This window comes from Myotis yumanensis, unplaced genomic scaffold, assembly GCF_028538775.1.
Source record: "Myotis yumanensis isolate MYYU_CA2020_CCGP unplaced genomic scaffold, mMyoYum1.0.hap1 SCAF_6, whole genome shotgun sequence".
In the NCBI taxonomy this organism is placed as follows: domain Eukaryota; kingdom Metazoa; phylum Chordata; class Mammalia; order Chiroptera; family Vespertilionidae; genus Myotis; species Myotis yumanensis.
Genome location: NW_027223757.1, coordinates 76599326 through 76618675, shown reverse-complemented (window position 1 = coordinate 76618675; position 19350 = coordinate 76599326). Strand labels below are relative to the sequence as shown.

At 43.6% G+C, this 19350-nt stretch overlaps 1 protein-coding gene and 1 long non-coding RNA gene across 3 annotated transcripts; both read left to right on the top strand.

Moving 5' to 3' along the window:
- The first annotated feature begins 2791 nt into the window (after nucleotides 1-2791).
- Nucleotides 2792-6918, top strand: LOC139012444 (uncharacterized). Its single transcript, XR_011471868.1, has 2 exons — nucleotides 2792-3124; nucleotides 4221-6918. It is a non-coding gene; the product is annotated as an uncharacterized lncRNA (long non-coding RNA).
- A 1559-nt stretch (nucleotides 6919-8477) lies between these two features.
- TMEM14A (transmembrane protein 14A) lies at nucleotides 8478-18809 on the top strand. 2 transcript variants are annotated; one of them, XM_070418428.1, is made up of 6 exons: nucleotides 8478-8569; nucleotides 11570-11658; nucleotides 12792-12903; nucleotides 15924-16025; nucleotides 16559-16646; nucleotides 18522-18809. In XM_070418428.1, the coding sequence occupies exons 3-6, from the start codon at nucleotides 12834-12836 to the stop codon at nucleotides 18559-18561; spliced, it is 300 nt and encodes a 99-aa protein (XP_070274529.1). In that variant the 5' UTR covers nucleotides 8478-8569; nucleotides 11570-11658; nucleotides 12792-12833; the 3' UTR covers nucleotides 18562-18809. The 2 variants fall into 2 exon arrangements, with proteins under 2 accessions (XP_070274529.1, XP_070274530.1); XM_070418429.1 differs by having other exon boundaries at nucleotides 8482-8616.
- The last annotated feature ends 541 nt before the right edge of the window (nucleotides 18810-19350 follow it).

Genomic DNA, 19350 nt, shown 5'->3' with positions numbered 1-19350 from the left:
GCTGAGCGCAAAGACCTCCCACCCCATGATGTAAAGTTTCCACACAGCAACATCTGGAGGCTGCACAGGCCAGATGACTTTAATAGAAGGCTCAGAGGTGAGAAAGCATGCTTAGCCTTGGCTCTCTGTGAGCACAGCTTGTTGCTGAACCAATTTACTCTGCTTCTATTTCACAGTTCCATCATCCCAACCAAGTGCCCTCATTTGGTTCTCCCAAGGCATGAAGCCCTTTTCCCACCAACGACCTTTTCTCAGGCCAGTCCTGCTGCCTTCACTGTGGGTCCCCAGACTCCTTGTCTGCTGGCTCCCTCTCATTAAAATAATCTCCCTTCCCAGCCTCCTCACTCCAGAGGAAGTCTCTGACTCGGCACCATGTTTATTTCTGAGTCCGACTCCAGGGCTTGACATCTAACAGATATCGATTTGTGAAATTAATAAATGCTTCCTCCAAAAATTAATAAATGTTCCCTCCAGCTATAAAAGTACATACCAAACCATTCCTTAAGAGAATCTGAGTGACCAATAAAAATTAATTATAGGTTTAGTTAGGCACACATACAGCCACGTGATAGTAAAACACCAAGAATATAATGATTAGTCAAGCCATTCAGGATCAAAGGCTAATTAATCTCAGTTGCTCAGGTAGCATTTTAAGCAGGTGCCACACTGAACAACCTGTGACCCAGACCTGTTTCACAGGTATTCCCTCCTCTGACACTGGCCTGTAACTATTATCTGTACCATTCATCCATTCAATAGGTACCTCTACTGCTTTATGAATCAAGCAACCTCTTGAAATATTTTTATTTATTTATTTGCTAATCCTCACCCGAGGATATTTTTCCATTATTTTTTTAGAGAGAATGGAAGTGAGGGAGAGAGAGAGAAACATGGATGTGAAAGAGGCACATCGATAGGTTGCCTTCCAGAAGCATCCGGACGGGGGGGGGTGCTGGGGACAGATCCTGCAACCAAGATATGTGCCCTTTGTTGGAATTGAACCTGGGACTCTTCAGACTGCAGGCCATGCTCTAACCACTGAGAAAACTGGCTAGGACCTTTTGTAATAGATTTTAAGCTCTTGGAAAGCAAGGACCACTCTTTTAATAATAATAGCAAACACTATTATATTTTCTATGTGCTCAGCATAATGTTATATGCTTTTTTGTATTAATAATATATGCAATGAAGCCATTATTGGAACCCAAGCTGAATGACCTATGGGCTTGGCACACCCTTTCCTTAAACCTGGACTTGACACTTCTCAACTGTTAGCATGGCCTTGACTATGTTGCCTCAGTTTCTTCCTCTGTAAAATAGGCATGACATAGTACCTATCTCAGAGGGTTGTTGTGAAGATCAAAGAAATCTGCCCTGACTGGTTTGGCTCAGTGGATAGAGCGTTGGCCTGCGGACTGAAGGGTCCCAGGTTCGGTTCCGGTCAAGGGCATGTACCTTGGTTGCAGGCACAAACCCAGTAGGGTGTATGCAGGAGGCAGCTGATCAATGTTTCTCTCTCATCGATGTTTCTAACTCTCTATCCCTCTCCCTTCCTCTCTGTAAAAAACCAATAAAACATTTTTTTTTTTAAAGAAAAAGATCAAAGAAATCTGATGCCTGTAAAATGCTTAGAAGACGGCTGGCACATAACTGGTACTCATTAAATATTAGATGTTGTTGTTGTTATTGTTTATAGGAAAGTCCCCAGTCCTGGGAAATCCCTCGGTCCCAGTGTTTCATGGAAAGTCCCATGTCCTTGGCAAACGTTCACAATAGGTCCAGGGGGCAGGCCGAGAACAGGGGGTCGGCTGCTGTCCTTTAATATTTGTTTTTTAGTTCCAAAAAATCTATTTGGGTAAGATGCCTGCCTCTCTCAGAGCCCAGCTCAAAATTTCCCTGCAGGCCCTCTAATTGCCCGTGCCCCCACCACACACAGTATTTCTACTCCTTAGTCAACAGGTTGTGATGCAGAAATTGTTAACCTTTTGTCACATAAACATTATTCTACGTAGACCATCTCCCTGTTTTCCCACATAGGGGATAGGTTTTTTTTGTTTTGTTTTGTTTTGTTTTGTTTTTAAGCATCCCCTTAAGAGCAAACTACGCGATGTTTGAAAATAACTGACAAGGCTAAACCGCCTCGCCTGCCTGAAGGAAACCACAGCATCTAGTGCCCCCTGCCGCCTTTTCAGAGGAAAGGCCATCAGTACGAAGAGTTCGATTTACTGACCGTGAAGTTTTGCTTATCGAGGTCTAAGTAGAAATCGGTATCAATATCCTAAATTTGAAGTTAGATTCGGGTTTTACCTTTTCTTAAATTCACCCCCTTGGATTTCAGTTATTTGCTTTGCCTTTGCGAAACGGACTTTTGCTTAATTATGCTTTTCTCATGTGCAGTTGTTTTCCTCGAACTTGCTGTTTGACTGTGGGGATTTGAACTGGTTTTGTCTTACTTTTGGCTCTTTTTCTCTTCCGTGAAGCCCTGAGACCGGCGAGAGGGGGCCGCGGCGTCAGCGGACGGAGGGCGGCACCCTGGCCTTCCGCGGGGCGGGACAGGAAATCTCCCGCCGGTTCCCGGGGCCCCTCCGCACCCGCCCCCCTGCGCTCGGGAAAGACGGATCCCCCGGCTTAGAGCGCGCGCCCTGAGGCCAATGGGACGCCGGTGCATGGCTGAGTGTCAGGCAGGCTCAGCCAATGAACATGAGCTTTGGCGAGAGGACTCCGCCCCCTACTTGGGTCGCATAAATTCGTCCCTCTGCAGCCCCGGAAGCCAGGAGGTGCGGCCCAGGCATCTTAGTCACGGGGCGGACACAGTGGCATCCACCGGGTCCACAACAGAGAGCGCAGGGGCCAGGTCTGCCCAGCATGTCGGAAGCTGGTGAGGGAGAGAGGAGCATGGAGACCACGGACACCCCCAACATGGACACAAGGCCGCTCCCGTAGGCGGATCGCCTGCCCGGACCCGGGAGTCCTCAACCTGGAGCCAGAAGGCCACGAAGGCAAACCAGATGACCTGCGGCGGGAGCCCAGAGGACGCGGGGCAGGTGCTGCGGGGGTGGGGGGAGTCTTGGTTCAGCGTCGTCGGGGAGCTGCCTGGAGGAGAGCGCAAGTGGCCGAGAGGAAGGTATGCCCTTGGCCCTGGAAGTTGAAGAGGGTTGGGTTTATCCTCTTTAAAAATGGAGAAAGTAATATTCCATCAAGGGCCCTTGTGTAGAGAATTTGATTTCTAAAAGAACAGCATGATCAGGATGAGTTTGTGTGGGCTGCATGTGGCCAAGTGTCCTGGGGGAAAGTGGAGTTTAGGGACTTATGATGTAAGGCGGGAGTGAGAAGTATATGGGTTGAGGTCCAGGTAGAGGACAGTAGATATTTCTTTTCTATTTGGGGCACTGCACCAAACACTTCACAGGTGAGGATTAGAGAAATATCCAAGGATGCAATGAGATAAGTATTATGTAAGTGTCATTTCACAAAGAAACTAAGGCCCAGAGAAGATTCAGTAACTACAGTAAATCACAGTGAGTAGGGGGTGGAACAGTGAGGATTCCCTGCTGCTTATTCTGGAGGAAACAAGTCTTACCCTGGGACTGCCCGGACAGGGAGTGAGGACTGATTTATGTGTGTGTAGCTAAACCAGCTTGACTTCAGGTGTAGATAAAGAAAATGAGAATTATAATACCAACGCAAGCATGATTCCATCACCAAAAAAGAAGGCTGAATGACTGTTATTTTAATGACAGATGGATTAGGGAGGTAAATAACCCAAACAGAGCATAGTGCACCATATGGGGAAAAAAACTTGCAATTGGATACTGTGGAGAAGGAGATGTAAAAGCTTTTATTTCACAAGTCCAGGATGAGGCAGGCAAGTACCTCTAAACCAATCAAAAGTGTTTTCAGCCCAGCCAGCATGGTCACAGTTCCATTCCCGGTCAAGGACACATGCCCGGGTTGCAGGCTCAATCCCCAGTGAGTAGTGTGCAGGAGGCAGCCGATCAATGACTCTCTCTCATCATTGATGTTCCTATCTCTCTCTCCCTCTCTCTCTCTGAAATCAATAGAAATATTTTTTAAAGTGTTTTCATGTCCCCAAAAGACACCAGTGTTCAGTCAAAAATAGCAGCTGCTGAATGAATTAGCTTGGGCATACCACACAAACATGTATTATCATATGTTCCCTTGATCTATGAAACTGAGTAAATTTACATTTTCTGATTCAGAGGTTGCAAGTAAAATATCCTGTGGGAAAACAAAAGAAGAAATTTGGATAACAGATGTGTTGGCCCCTTACAGCGTAGAGCTGATTTTGCCATATCTCACCAACAATGATGCTTTCTACAGCATATCAACCTCAAGGGATGAGCCAAATCATGGATCAAGAAAATGTTCCCTCTAGCTCTTAGGTACTTTGACTTGAAAATGGAGTTTCAAATAGTGGGCTTGATACCTATGAGGATTTAACGAAACTGCTGAAATCATGAAACAAAAGATTGTTGATATTTTTTCCAAATGCAAACTCATCTATCTGCGTATTTATCAGACAGTACAAATGTAAATTTTGGCAAATTCCATACAGTCTATAAACTTCTTAACAGGGATAATGAAAAGATCTTACCTATTCAATGACCTGCACATCTTATATACAACATCACTAAAAAGGGTTGTGATTGCTTAAATGTGATATTGAGATTTTCATAATGAAAGTTTGTGGTCATTTTTATCAAATGCAAAGAAGCACTTAATGAGTTTTTTTACTTAATAGGAATGGAAGGAGATAACCTCTGTAGACATGTGTCTACAAGGGGGCATCACTGGGGCATCATTGCTCCCAGCCATAGAAACCATGCTAAAATGTTGGCCTATGTTATTCTATTTGAAAATAAAATCATATTTTCAAAGTGTGGGACAAGAATAATATCCTTTTTGATTTGGAAATATATTGAGGATGAGAATGGAGAAAAGGACTGCAGTAACACAGAAGTTTATATGCTGTTTGCCAGCACTGTTTGATGGTCTTTGAAGAGGCCATAAAGAGCCTGTAAAAAGAATAACCTGGCTGCACCTGAGCTGTTTGATATAAGATTGTTCCCGAATTTAAAAAAATAAATGTCAACAGAAAAGGGAAGCCAAGTGAAACAGTACCTTCTTAATTTCTTTACTAGAACTGCAACTTATTTGGAATCCAACTTCGATTTCACCATTTTCCCTGAGAAGAAGATGTTTAACTTACGATGACATCCAGTGTGCTTCAGAGCATTTAAAAATGACATATTTTATCCCCTAGCCAGTTTGGCTCAGTGGATAAAGCATCAGCCCGCAGACTGAAGAGTTCCGGTTCAATTCCTGTCAAGGACACGGACTTGATTGTAGGCTCAATCCCCATCCCTGGTCGGGGTACATGTGGGAGGCAACTAATCGTTGTGTCACATTGATGTTTCTCTCTCTCTCTCTCTCTCTCTCTCTCTCCCTCTACCTCTCCCCCTCGCTTCCACTCTCTAAAAATAAGTGGGAAAATATCCTTGGATGAGGATTAACAAACAAACATAAATACATACATACATACATATGACATATTTTAGACATGGATAGCCTGTATGATGAATTTATAGATGCAAAGGACCTGATAGACAAACAGCTGGCCTATCAATACAAACCTGTGGATTCAAAGTGGGTGGACATTTTTTTGAGAAATGGAAACAAATGCCTATGATCTAAACACCTGCTGTTGCTGGTAAGTAAAATCCTAAGTATTTCATGCTCAAACATTCTTTTTGAGAAGATAGAGTTTAATGCCATCACATTGGACTGACACTAGGAGTCAGTGTCATGTGGGCCTGAGAAGAGCAGAGCTGCAAGTCAGAGTGCATTTTACATTTGACTGTGTTCAGTGTTACCGCTGCATAAAAGAAAGGAAGGGTGTCCCGAAGGCTGCAGGCAGTTCAGAAAAGTATTTGTTGGAAAAGGAGATAGAATAAAAAGATTCTAGTATGTGGGACAGAAAGGAATGTGTTATTTTTATTAAACATAGGAAATATCTAATTAGTCCTCATATTTTTATTCCCCTTTTAAAGCCTTGTGTATCTTATTTTGTTTTGTATTTAAAATACCCCTAGCATTTTAGCACAGCAGTATGTGTCTAATTTAGAAATAATTATACACATATTGGGATGCTTGTTCAAAATTTCTTTTACTGATGAGCACAGGCCTAAATGATAAGTAACCATGTGGGTTCTGGAAGAAGAGAAGAGTCAAGGACCTGAAGCAGACTCTTTTGTTTCTTAAAAAGTCAGTAAGTCTCCTGTGACTTTGGTTTTTATCAATCCATCTCCCAAAGCCAGGGTGCCCCTGGGAGAACCGATACAAACTGAGTTTCTGCACATTTGGAAACGAGGACCAGGCTCAGGAACTACAGGACACTCACTGAGGTATAAACATCCAGGGAGGACCTGCCTGAGAAGCCAGTCTGCCAGTCAGTTGGGCCCTCAACCTTGCTCTCCCCTTCTCCAATTCCATGTATATACAATTTCTGAAAACTCACATTTCCGTAGATTGGGAGTTCCAAATCCTGAGGGGCCCGGGAATGGAAATCAAGAGATCTGAGAACTTGAATAGGAAAAAGAAAGCTCTATTTCCATTAATCTTGAATTAAAATTTAGCATTTCTTTTCATTGGGAAAATAGGCTGCAAACTACAGCAATATTAGTACCTGTGACTCTGTCATCACCAGGAATCATAGATATTCACATGTTACAGTTACCTCAAACTATTGTTTATGTGTACCACTATTGGAAATTATGGTAATTATTAAACCCACTCCTAAATTGTGTGATTTTATAAAGAAGCACATCTATTATATCACAGGTGTAAGTGTTTAATAATTTGATAACTGTATATCAATAAAATTGGCTTCCTTGGCAATCCTATGTATTTTGTGCATTTCTCCAGACTGCCAAAGGGGTTAGTGGCACACTGGAAGTTAGTGTCTCTGCTGTGGATCATGAATAGAAAGCTTTACAAATAGGTAGAGGTCAGTAAGCTTTGATGTACCCCTGCCTGGTGCTCTAACCTTACCATTAGCTGGAGTAGGTGGCAGCTGGTGGCATATAAGTTGAAAGGACAGTAGCCCCTTTGCCCAAGACCTTCCTGTTTCCACATGTCCAAGAGTATGGCATTTCTGTAATATGCAAAGAGTTGTTTTTCGACATTTAGGTGAAAATCCCTTGAGTAGGATATCCTGAGGCTGTTTTTACCTTTGAATACCTCTGTGACAGGGAATCTCAGGGGGCATCCAATCTGAGCAGCATCTTAAATCCAGGCACGGAAGGTCAGGGGAAGTTATTTACCAGGGTTTACATCAGTTAAAGAATGATGCATTCCAAGAGGGTTTTAGTTTTATTCTGAATAGAGGAAGTGTGCTGGGAGTCTGAGTGGGTGGCGGTAGGGGGAAAGAGAGAGAGGATGGGAAGAGAAGGGGATGGAAAGGAGCTCTGGGAGAACTCAGAGCCATTCTTCAGGGCAGCACTTCCTCCAACCCAACATTCCAGTGCCTGGCATCCACTCTCCTATGCATCTTGAGGAGTCGTAACTCCCTAGGACCAACTTAGATTTCTCATAGGTTAGTCACATTACTTCTCAGAAGTCCTTTTAAGCACATGGAATAGATTCAGCAGAGTTCACAAGATTCAATGTATATTTTAGCTTTTTTTTTTTTTTTTAAGAGAAATCCGCTATTATTCCCAGTCCCACAGCACCCCTAATGCCGCTTGGTGACTACTAGATGACAGCCTTTGACAAATATATCATGGGCTATTATGTAAGGAAATGGCCTAGCCCTAGAAGGCAATACCGGGGTGAGATGAGAAGTTATGAGAAGGTATAATTCCAAAGTCAAGTTAAGTTTCTTTCTGGAAGTGGATTATCCAATTCTGGCACTCTGTACCTTTCCCCTCAGATACTTAAGCCCACCTAATCCTGGGCTTGGATGATAAAACTAGGATCCTGACCGCCCTGTCACATCTAGATGCCCCCTTAGGTGGTGGGTAATGAAGACTGCTTGGGCTTTGAAACCCGACAAGCCTGAGCCCTCACCTTTGCACCCCACGGAGACTTCAGCTCCCTCCACTGAAAACGGAAACGATCTTCTGGAGAGTAAGTAACAGGCGTGGGGTGCTGGACACAAAAGCCCCTAGATTAATGATGAATGAACTTCAGGGTTAAAATCTCCTTCTGGGATTCCTGCTACCCAGACCCACCGTCTGCGAATGCTTGTTGGTTCCGCTCCGTCCGTCCGGCAGGAGGCAGCAGACCCCAGCCCCAGGCTCAGGGCCAGAGCAAAAGCAGGTCAGATGGAAGGAGCGGCCAGACGGCCCCGCCCGGGATGCTGACGGCCTACCTGACTGGCCCTCTGCCCTCCGCGGGGCGGGGCGGGGCGGGGCGGAGCCGCACTTGACCGTGGACGGAGGGACGCCGCGCATGCGCTCCTCCGGAAGGCACCGCCCAGAACCCGCCGCCGCCCGTCGAGATCCCGCAAAGTGGGGCGTAGGCCACCAGGACCACTTCCGGACTTCAGGTACGGAGTTCGCTCCGGCTGGCTCCTGGGAGGACCTGGGGCTGTAGGTGAGTTGTACACCTTGCCGTGGAGCACTTGCTGCCCCGAATTTTCTCGCAAAGGCGCAGAAATCAGCAGACAAGCAGCCATGCAGAGGACCTTGGTCGGTTTTTTCAGGAGATGGGGTCCCAGGGATCGCTTTTCTAACCGTCCTGGGAATTCCCCAGGTTTCTTCCTCCTCAAGGTCCGGAATCTCCCACCTGGCCTCCCTCCCACCTTCCTGGAGCCAGGGAGAGGTGGGGATAGGGGTGGGGCTCCTGGATCTTTGTAAAAATGCGAGGCAGGGTTTTACTTTCCTAGCATCACCCAGGTTTCACTGGAAAATGTGTCTTTTGAGCCCCAAGGAGTGCGGAGTTAGGTAATTGTTGTTAAACATGTGAAAATGCTTTTTATATGGTAGCTTACAGAAAACCTCTAAGTGGGGTCCCCAAATTTTGGAGGGTTAGGGGCAGGGCAGAACTCTGTCACCTGGATTGTACCCGGTGCACAAAGTCATTTCGCTGCATTGCACCCAAGATGCTTTCTGGCCCTTCTAAGTGCTGAGCATCTCCTTTTCCATGTGTCCCACATCGTCTCTCTTCCGCCCCCCCTCCCACCCTCCCATCCCTTCATGTTGATGAAGCTTTTCATGTGTGCTTCTGCGTTGCTCAAATGGTCGTGCCATGGAAGAGGAGAAAGAAGGGTGATTGCTTTTTGTTGGAATTTTCTCTGTGAGTACAGAAACTTCTTGCAAAAATTGGAAATAGGTTTTTTTCCCCCTCAAAACAATGCTCAGTTCACTAGGAGATTAAGGGGCTGGCTGTTTCCTGGCATTAGAGCTATACTGAGAGTAGGTGACACCACATCTTCAGACAGTTTGTTACCTAGGCTCACTCACCACTCATTCATTCAGCAGGTATTTACTAAAACCTGTCTATGCACGTCAATGAGCTTGATCCTGTGAGAAAGACAAAAATGAATGTAACCTGAGCTTTATATTCAAGGATCTGGGCTAGCTGAGAGGAGAGGTAAGTCCAACATAACTAACTCTATGCCAGGAAGAAGAGGGCATCAGAAGAAGAAGTGGGGCCTCAGAGGAGGGAGTAGAATCAGCCTTTCACATCAGGTGGTTGGCTTACTAGGAAAATTAAATCCCCAGATTATTATCTGGTGATGAGCGATCTCTCATAAGTGTCAGGTCTATATAGGTGTTTTCCCGACTGTGTGTCAGGCATTTCAGACTGAACATGTTTCAAACGGATCTCATCATTCCTGGTCACCTCCCTCCTTCCCCCACCACACGCCTACTGCTGTTCCAGTGTCCCCTGTTTCAGGGACTAGCATCAAGGCTCCCCTGCCCCTTCGGCTCCTAATGGTCCGAGCCAGAGACCCAGGGTGAATCATCTCTGACTCGCCCCTCTCCCTCACCTCTACATCCAGGCTTATTGATGCTACCTCCTGAACCTTTCTCATATCTGTCCACCTCTCTCCACCCTCATTGCCATTTCTCCAGGCCAGGCTACCATCGTCTCATACTTTGTTTACTGCAACAGCCTCTGAGCTTATTCCCCTGCCTCGCTTCAACACATCTCCCGCTACCAGTAAGTGCTTGCTGGCGTTAAATCTGTTTATGGGGTTCCCTTCATTCATCCTTTGCTGCCCTTGAGACAGAAACCAGACTCCCTCACATAGCTGGTCTGGCCCTGTCTTTCTCACCAGCCCCATCTCTTTTCACAACCCCCTTGCAATTCTTTCCACTTAAAAACATGCTATGGTTTCTCATGCCACGAGGCCTTTGCCTACAACAAGCCCTTCCTTGCTACCCTCTTCACTTCAGTTACTCCTATTCTCCCCAAGGTCCCCGCTGGGACTCTGCCTCCTCTAGGAACCCTTCCTTAAGCTCTCAGGCCTCTCTTCTTAGGGCTCATTCATGTCTCTGCCTCCTCCTCTGTGCTGTATTACAAGTCCTGGAAGACCAGGGCCATGTCTGAGGGCTTTGCTTCCTACCACCTTGCACAAAGAAGATGCTCAATAAATAGTTGCTAAATGGAATTCAGTATAAATATAAGTTGCAATATTATCATTTCATTATTGAATGCCTGAATCATAAATTCACCCAACCTCAGTTGTTTTCTCAGATCAAGCTTAAAATGGGTGTGAGGGTGAACAAGAAGAATAACCATTATTAGAGTAGCTAATATTCGTTGAGTGCTCAGTATGTTCTAAGTGCTTTATGGTATTAACTCATTTAATGATCACGGCTCTATGAGGTAGATATTTTTTATTATCCCTGTTTCACAGGTGGAGAAACTGAGATACACAGAGATTAACGAATGTGCCTAATGTCGCCCAGCTAGTAAGTGGTGACATCAGGTTTGAAGCCAACCATACACTGTGGAATATGGTTAGTTCTCTCAGAAAGATAGTAAGTAGGACTGAACATGAGATGCTCATTGGGCTGAAGATGGTAAGTTCCCAGATGGAAGACAGCGCCATGTGCTCACAACTTTTAAGCTATGAGGCCAACTGGAGTGATTAATCCACAATTTAAAACTCTAAAGAACATTTGTTTCAGTTGCATATTCACTTTTTTTTCGGCCAGTAAAACTTAGTTATGAAAGGCATTATAGTATCTAGGGATGAGACTTCTCTGAGTCTGAAATCTTGCTTCTGCTGTGAGACCTCAGAGGTGTTGCTTGCCTTCTCTGTGCCTCTCCTCATCTGGAAAATGGGGATAGTAATGGTGGTACTTACTGCAGAGGGTTGTGGTGATAATTAAATGGGTTGATAACTTGTAAGGCCTTAGAATGGTGCCTAGCACATGGTACTTGCTCGTAACATTATCCTCATTATTATTTGTTTTTCCATCATTTAGACAACAATGGTTTTTGAACGCAGGTCCTTCCTACACATTCAGTCTTACTGCACTGCTTCTTGGGCACAGATGAGCTCCCCTGTTTAATTTCATTCTTCTTCCCACAGATACTGAGGATTTTTCAGTGTTGCCTCCTTTTCAGGGCCATCGTCTCCTCCTGTGCCCCAGATTTCCTCCCCAAAGACCCTTCCGCACAGTAAGTTCTAGCTTACCCTCCGAGATAAGCTTACAGCCTGTTTTCCATCCTTCTGAGTCAATTTGTTACCAAGTGCTACAGGCAATAAAAGACCGGGTTAACCTAAAAGACAAGCGGTGAGAAAACTGAGAATGCAATGAAATCTCATACATCATTCCTCGTACATACAAAGATAATTATTCCCCCTCCTCCTCCCGTGGAGGAAATATCGATGTAAAAAAGTAAAGGTATAAAGCACTATAGGGACTCTCAGAGGAGTTGGTGTTAAGGATGGTGTCTGATGCCAGAACCAAGAGCCAGCTAGTGACCAGTGTCATGTCTCCAGCCTGCAGCCCGTATACTTTCCCCTACATCTTAGAGACCTGCGGGCAGGACTTCTGTGGAGCCTCTCACCACTGGATGTATGCTTCACCTACTGCTGTGAAGCACAATAGGATATCGTTGTCATTCAGTTAACTTTGTGCCAGGGCTTCGTTATATTCCTTAGTGACTTACCATTGATTAAGCATGGATGTCTCTGCCGCCCCCAGACAAGCTGTCTCATAACAAAGCCCGAGACAAAGCACATGTTTAAAGTGAAGCTGTAGTTCAGTCAACAAACAAACATCCAAATTACCCCTTTTTCATTCTTCGGTGTGAGGAGGATGGAGGGACAAATACCTGTTCAAAGATGAAAGGATTATAAGGTGGAGTTGCTGACGTCAAGGAATTTAGAAGAAGGAGCAGTTGGCTCCAGACCAGGCTGGAGTGACTAAGGAGGTTGGGAGATAGTCAAGAGGGGGTGGGCTGTCGGGAGTGGTGGGGGTTTGTAGTTGGGAAAGAGGCAGACATTCCAGGCATTAAGCGGAGATTGCGGTGTTGTCTCCAGTGAGGAGACCTGGCTAACCACAGCAGAAGTGGAAGGCAAGTAAACAGCTGAAGGAACAGCAGGTTTGGAAGACCAGGAAAGGGGACTCAACCTGGGTGTCTCCCGGGTGGGCTTGAGAGGGATGAGCGTGGTATACAGTGGCTGAGTGTTGGATGAGTGAAGATCTAGCTTCCCCTTTTTAGTAGAGAAATCAATGTCTATAATTCTGAGTAATGCATATCACTTTTATATACATTTGCTTTCCCAAACTCTTTTTATTTTGTAGAAGTTGTCCTTTCTCCCTTGCTCTACGACTGCAGCCTTGCCAATGGACCTTGTTGGTTTTGGTTATGCAGCCTTTGTGACATTTGGAAGTATTGTGGGATATAAGCGGAGAGGTAAGCCCTTTCCATCAACATGCCTTGGTGGGGGCTGCTGATTGTTCGAGGAGCAGCGGGGGGCCTGGAAGTAGGACAAGAAGCTAAAGATGTCCTAGAGGTGGCTGGGGACCAGCAGTGGAAGGGATTCTTGGTTGGAAGGGGGTTATAGGGGACTGGGCATATAGAGCATTCAACCTGGGGTTCTGGGTTTCTCTATTACAAAATTTTCATTTTACCTGTCATTATCAGTCGCATAACTAATTGATTTAACCTCCTCAGGACTGCTCACTTATTAGCAATTGAGGAAATTTTTTGTTTACATAGTCATAGTGTCAGAAACTGAATTATCTTGATATCGTGTGTTGCAAAGGAAAATTCGTTGACTACTTAAATATCATATCTCAAGTTATCTCTCCATCTCTGTCCAAAAGAAGAAAAAAAATCCAGTTGATAAATTAAAGGGTTTTCATGGAGAACAATGAAAGGTCAGGTTTTATATTTTACTTTGTTTTAAGGTAGAAGCATTTATAGTCATGGTGTCCCATATTTTCCTTATGTTTTTTGTGAAACTGTTTTTAATGAAGCATATTTTAAAGAGTGCTGTATTTCTGGCATTGGTGGACTTGAGTTTGGGTGAAAAAGCCAGGTCTACGCAGTTATCAGGTTACTTCCTTCCTTAGAGATTGATGAGAAGTCCAAGGCCAGAGCACAGTTCCCCCGGGGGACTGAGGGCCTGGCAGGTGCGAACAGGTCTCTGCTGGGATTCCTGAGAGCCTGAAGTTCACCTGAGGTTTTTGTTGTTCGTATTTTCTCTCCCAATATGTACAGCACTGTGGATATGCATTTAATGGGAGAATAATGATGGCACCAAATTAAGACCTGTGAACAACTACATAAAAGTTGATGTTTCATAATCTACTTTAAAGAGCACTCAGTGTAAAATCCTAATAGGATTGTTATTGAAAAAATGTTTTCATTGTCAAAGAGATGTTTAAATAACCTCTACTACAGAATAGGAAAGATCATCTGGACATTTTTGCCTGACTTTAAGAGGGGTGGGAAGAAAGAAGTGTGTGTGTGTGTGTGTGTGTGTGTGTGTGTGTATATGCCGGGATGGGGAGGAGAGAAAGGGAGGGGATTACTTTACTATTCTAGCCCAAATCTCATCAGGAACATATGCAATCACATTAGCTGTAAGGTCTCTGATTTCAGGGGGTTCTTTGGCCTCCTGCAAGAGCCCCCGCTAAGTGATCCTGGAAGCCCCTGAGGGTACTATATGTTCACAAGGAAGCCCACTCTTGTAGCCTAATGTGTGTTAAGAGAATAACCACAGAATCATGCATTCCTGAGTTCTGCTCTTGACACTGCCACTTACTAGCTTTCATACTCTTATACGTTGTTTTAACTTCTGGGCTTCAATTCTTCATTTTAAGTGAATCTGTTAGGATTAAATAACATATTCTCCCTAACCATTTTCTTATTCGACTTCCGCTTGACCCAATGACAGGGAGCACCCAGGCATGCATTTCATCCGTATTTAGCTAATGCTGCCTGGTACTGTTTGGGGCACTAGGAAGACAGCAGTGAGCAAAAAAGACATGGCGCTCACAAGTGAGTGGGGGAGACTGACATTAAATATCCGGTGACGATCAATGGGAGATTCTAAAGGGGGCCCTCATTCGGAAGGATGGGTCAGAGGAGGCATCTCTGAGGAGCTAACACTGGAGATGACATCCGAAGGTTAGCTGTAGTTGATCAGGTGAACAGTGCAGGGAAGGGCAGTCCAGGCAAGGAACAGCATGTGTGAAAGCCATGAGGAATAGAGTTTGGCATATTCAGCGAACTGAAAGAAGGCCAGAGCTCCAATAATAGAGAAAACTTGGGGTTTTCCTAAGTGTAGTGGGAAGCCAGAGGGTCTTTAATTAGAGGAGTGATCTGTCCAGTGTATGTTTTCAAAAGTTCATGTTACTGTGTTTAGAGGATAGCTTTGGGGGGGGCGGGGGTGTTGGGGGTGCAATGAAAAATTTAATACTATATGTAACTGTAACATTCTAAGCCTTTATGTATGTGACATAGATGATATTATTAACCCTGTTTTGCAATTGACAAAACTCAGAGAGGCCCAGTGACTTAGCCAAAGTCCTTCAGGCAATAAGTAAAAGAGTTTGGACTAGAACCTAGGGCATTTGGCTTCTCATTCAGGATGCTGTTGCAACTGAGGGGAGTGTGTGTGTGTGTGTGTGTGTGTGTGTGTGTGTGTGTGTGAGAGAGAGAGAGAGAGATTGATTGATTCTTAATCTGAATTGCAATCTGAATTCCTATGGTTATTTAAAAAGTAGAGCTACCGTGACCCTACTCCTAGGGATTCCAATTCAGCAGATTCTCAATAGAGTGAATTCCATGAAGCAGGGCAGTGTGTGTCTTGTTTAGTGTCACTGGCACGGAGCCCAGCGCACAGAAAGTGCTCAGTGTTGGTGCCGTGGAGGGACAGGTTGGGGGCTGGCAGGCTGCGTCAGTGCCCTGGTTCTTCGAGTTTCTCAGTGTAGTCACCATTCATCCCTGAGTCCTGGCATCTTGAGGCTGGAAGGTTTCTTAATTATTCAGGATAGAGCCAGCACTTGGTTTGCATAGCACTTCTCTCTCTACCCCTATAAGCTAAAAATACCTCTGCATCTTATTTTTATCATCACAACCTCACAGTAAAGAGATGGAGACAAGGAGAATAGGGATAAAAAAGAGAGGGACATAAGTCAACCGGTTGCCCCAGGTCATGCAGTCAATGTCAAAACCACTACTACAAGGCAGACTTTCTTATTCCCTCAAATGAGTTGGGATTCGGCATGAAACAGTCATTTCTTACAGACTATCCACAAATAAGCCTGTATTCAGTTTGGCTACGTCCAGTTGTGATGCCCAAGTAGAAATACACTGGAAGGTGAATGTATTATACTTGACATAATTCACTTTCTGATTCTCTTTCTCTGCCCATACATCCCCGCCCCCCTGCCCCCCCCCCCCCCCCCCCCCCACCCACCCAGGTAGTATTCCGTCTTTGATTGCTGGTCTCTTTGTTGGACTTTTGGCTGGCTATGGAGCTTACCGTGTCTCCAATGACAAGCGAGATGTGAAAGTGTCTCTGTGTAAGTAAGACATTTCCCAGGTATGGAGCATCGAACCTGGGGGGTAGCTGATATGATGCTTCTAAATGTAATATTATTGCTTAGTGTGTTGGAATGGTACAAAACAAAAAATTCGGCCTTCTAAATACTAAAATAGTATTATTTTATTAATCAGGTCTTACTTTAAAAAATATATAATTATTTTCCTTACATTCGGTTACCTAAACATTTGTTGGGTGTCTCCAGTGGGTGGCAGTATTCTGCCCAGAGTTCCTGAGGAAAGTTGAGTAAGCCAGCAGTCCTAGTCTTCAAGGAGTATTCTGTAAATAGAAATTTAAGTTAGAAAAAGACTTCCTTTTAAAGGTGTTTCAAGAATGGATTTTAACTTTCTTTTAATAGAGCTTTTTCATCTTTTGAAGAAAATAGCAACTCAATACCTATGCATAATAGTTGTTATATTAGGAAGCTTAAATGATATCCCTTTTTTTTTTTTTCACAAGCAGGCATTTGTGAGGTATTTGCAACTCTGATTCATGTATTGGTTTGTTTTTTAGTTGCAGCTTTCTTTCTGGCCACCATAATGGGTGTGCGGTTTAAGAGATCCAAGAAAATAATCCCAGCTGGGCTGGTGGCAGGCTTAAGGTAAGAAAAACTATTTTAATGTACATTTTCCTCTGCACCTCATTTTGAAATGCTGAATTTTGGGCAAAAGTCATTGTTAACTTGAAACATCAAAGTAATTTTTTTTGCAATAAGCATGACTGTGAACCCTTAAAATATGCCTGCAGTCAGTCTTTGGGATGGATGTGCACAGGAACATTTATATTGAATATACTTAGTGTTGCTGTAGTATTTGATCACATGTACACTTTACCATTTTCAGAATAAAGAACTCAATTAAGTCTCATTTTTTCTCAAGATTTACCCATGTGAGGCAGTATTTTGAGTTTTTAAGGGAGAAAATAATATTTTTTCCCAATAGATCAGTAGGGAGCTTCAAATTTCTCTTCATTTGATCCCGGTAATTCTATCCATGAGATTAAGCATGTTACCAAGTAAAAATTTATAGTTATATGTTTTTTGAAAGAGGGGCAAAGCACTACTGTTTCTATCCAGCTCAATGTAACTTTTTAAAAATGTGTTTTTATTGATTTCAGAGAGAGGAAGGGAAAGGGAGAGAGAAATATCAATGATGAGAGAAAATCATCGATCAGTTGCCTCCTGCATGCCCCCTACTGGGGAACAAGCCTGAAACCCGGGCATGTGCCCTGACTGGGAATCGAACTGTGACATCCTGGTTCATAAGTCGACACTCAACCCCTGAACTGTACCGGCTGGGCATATAGGTTACATTTTTAATTCTTCCTGAAACCTGCCTTAATATATTGAAAGCCATAAAACATGTTCATTTCCTTTGATACACATTTTTGCCTTTTGAAATTTTTTTCTGAAGAAATAATGAGATGTATATAATGTCTGGTGTTTCTTGCAACTTTATTCCTAACGCAAAACAAGATAAACTGAAAAATTAGAAGCAACTTAAAAATTCACCAGTAAGGAAATGTTTCAGTAAATGTTCGTCCCCTTAATGGAATACTGAGCAGGCTTTACATGTCATGTTTTAAAAAATTATTTAGTGGCATTGGAAAATCTTAATAACATAAGGAGAGATTATTTAAATGGATAAAAAATAACAAATATTCTGTGATCTCAATTTTTAAAAGTTTGTACATGAAAAACCAAGATCGGAAGGGAAATCCCTCAAACTGTTAGAGTTTGTCTCTGGGTAGCAGCATAATGAGTAATTTTCTCCTGCTCTGTAGAATTTTCTAGTGTGGCTGTGATTATGATTTGGGGAGGAAAAGTGTGATTACAAAGACTGCTTTCCAGTTTGAGGCCTGTCTAAAAATGATACTTGGTGGTAGAAAGTATCAGAAGTAGGGTTTACGGGTCAAGAACACAAGACCCCAAAGATATGAAATGCCTGCTGCTACCACCCTTTTAAATTGCTGTCTTTTGAAAACCACCAGAATGTGTGTTAGGTTGATGTCCCTATTTTAGGGAAATGACTGTCAGTAGTTTCAGTTCTGATGGTAAAAAGAAAACTTGTGTATTAAAAGAAAAAAGACAAGACCCCAATCAATGAAAAGTAGCTGAGTTGGCAATTACTCCTCAGAATTGTTCCTTGGTTATTTTTTTCAACTTGCTTAACTTTACAAGCTTTTGAAAGGTGTGTGTTTTTTTAGAAACCTTTCTCTCATAAAGCTTTATCCCAGATCTTTAGAACAACAAGTTCTGATTTTTCTCATTCATTGAGTGAACATGTTTAAGTGGCTAACTCAGGCACGTCTGGGAAGTTCGAATGCAGGGGTAATGAGGTCACCCCTGCTCCCACGGTAGGCGTCTGGGAGAAGCCTGGGAGCCAGGGTTTAGTTGCGCCACAGTTAGGGGAGCATGCGGCCCTTTCTATCTCAGCCATGTAAGAGACACCCTTCCTTTGCCTTTCTTCTCATCCAGCCTCATGATGATTCTAAGACTTGTCTTACTGCTGCTCTGAGAATCCGGAGGAACTGAAAGCTGAATTGACGTCATTCTACACTAACGGGCAGAACACACTCTTGGAACTCAGAAGATAAATTTCAGTATGGAATGTTAAGTGTCTTATTTAATACTAGAAACAAAAGAAATACTGTCACCTCTTATATGAACACTAGTCTGAGGTGTTGTTTGTTTTGTTTTTGAACAAAACTTTGTTTTCTAATTGTCAGGTACTGTTTTCATTAAAGGTATTTAATAGCCTGGCCAGAGTGACTCAGTTGTTTGAGCATCTTCCCATGCACCAGAAGGTTGTGGATCCACGTCCTGGTCAGGGTACATACCTGGGTTTCGGGTTTGATCCCTGGTCAGGGAGCGTATGGAAGGCAACTGATCAATGTTTCTCTCTCACATCTATGTGTTGCTCTCTCTCTCCCTCTCTCACTTTCTCTCTCTTGGCATGTCCTCGGGTGAAGATTTAAAAAAAGCATATTTAATAAATTGTAATATACTTTTTCATTTGCTATGTCTAGTTTTATGTATGTGGTATTTCTTGACAATTCTAAATACTCATCTGAAGTGAATTTAAATGAAACTGCAGCGTATCAGATGATGGAATGCCCTAAGTCAGTGGTCGGCAAACTCATTAGTCAACAGAGCCAAATATTAACAGTACAACGACTGAAATTTCTTTTGAGAGCCAAATTTTTTAAACTTAAACTATATAGGTAGGTACATTCAACTTTAAATTCACGGTTTTCATCTTCTGTTTTTCTTTGCTGCTTCTTTGTAGCCATCTCAAACAGGGCAC

Bases quoted from the DNA above. Each gene is read 5' to 3' on its own strand.
- TMEM14A (XM_070418428.1), top strand. From the start codon at position 12,834: ATGGACCTTGTTGGTTTTGGTTATGCAGCCTTTGTGACATTTGGAAGT. The intron at 16,026-16,558 runs GTAAGTAAGACA...TTTGTTTTTTAG, and splicing joins AGATGTGAAAGTGTCTCTGT to TTGCAGCTTTCTTTCTGGCC. The intron at 16,647-18,521 runs GTAAGAAAAACT...CTTCTCATCCAG, and splicing joins GGGCTGGTGGCAGGCTTAAG to CCTCATGATGATTCTAAGAC.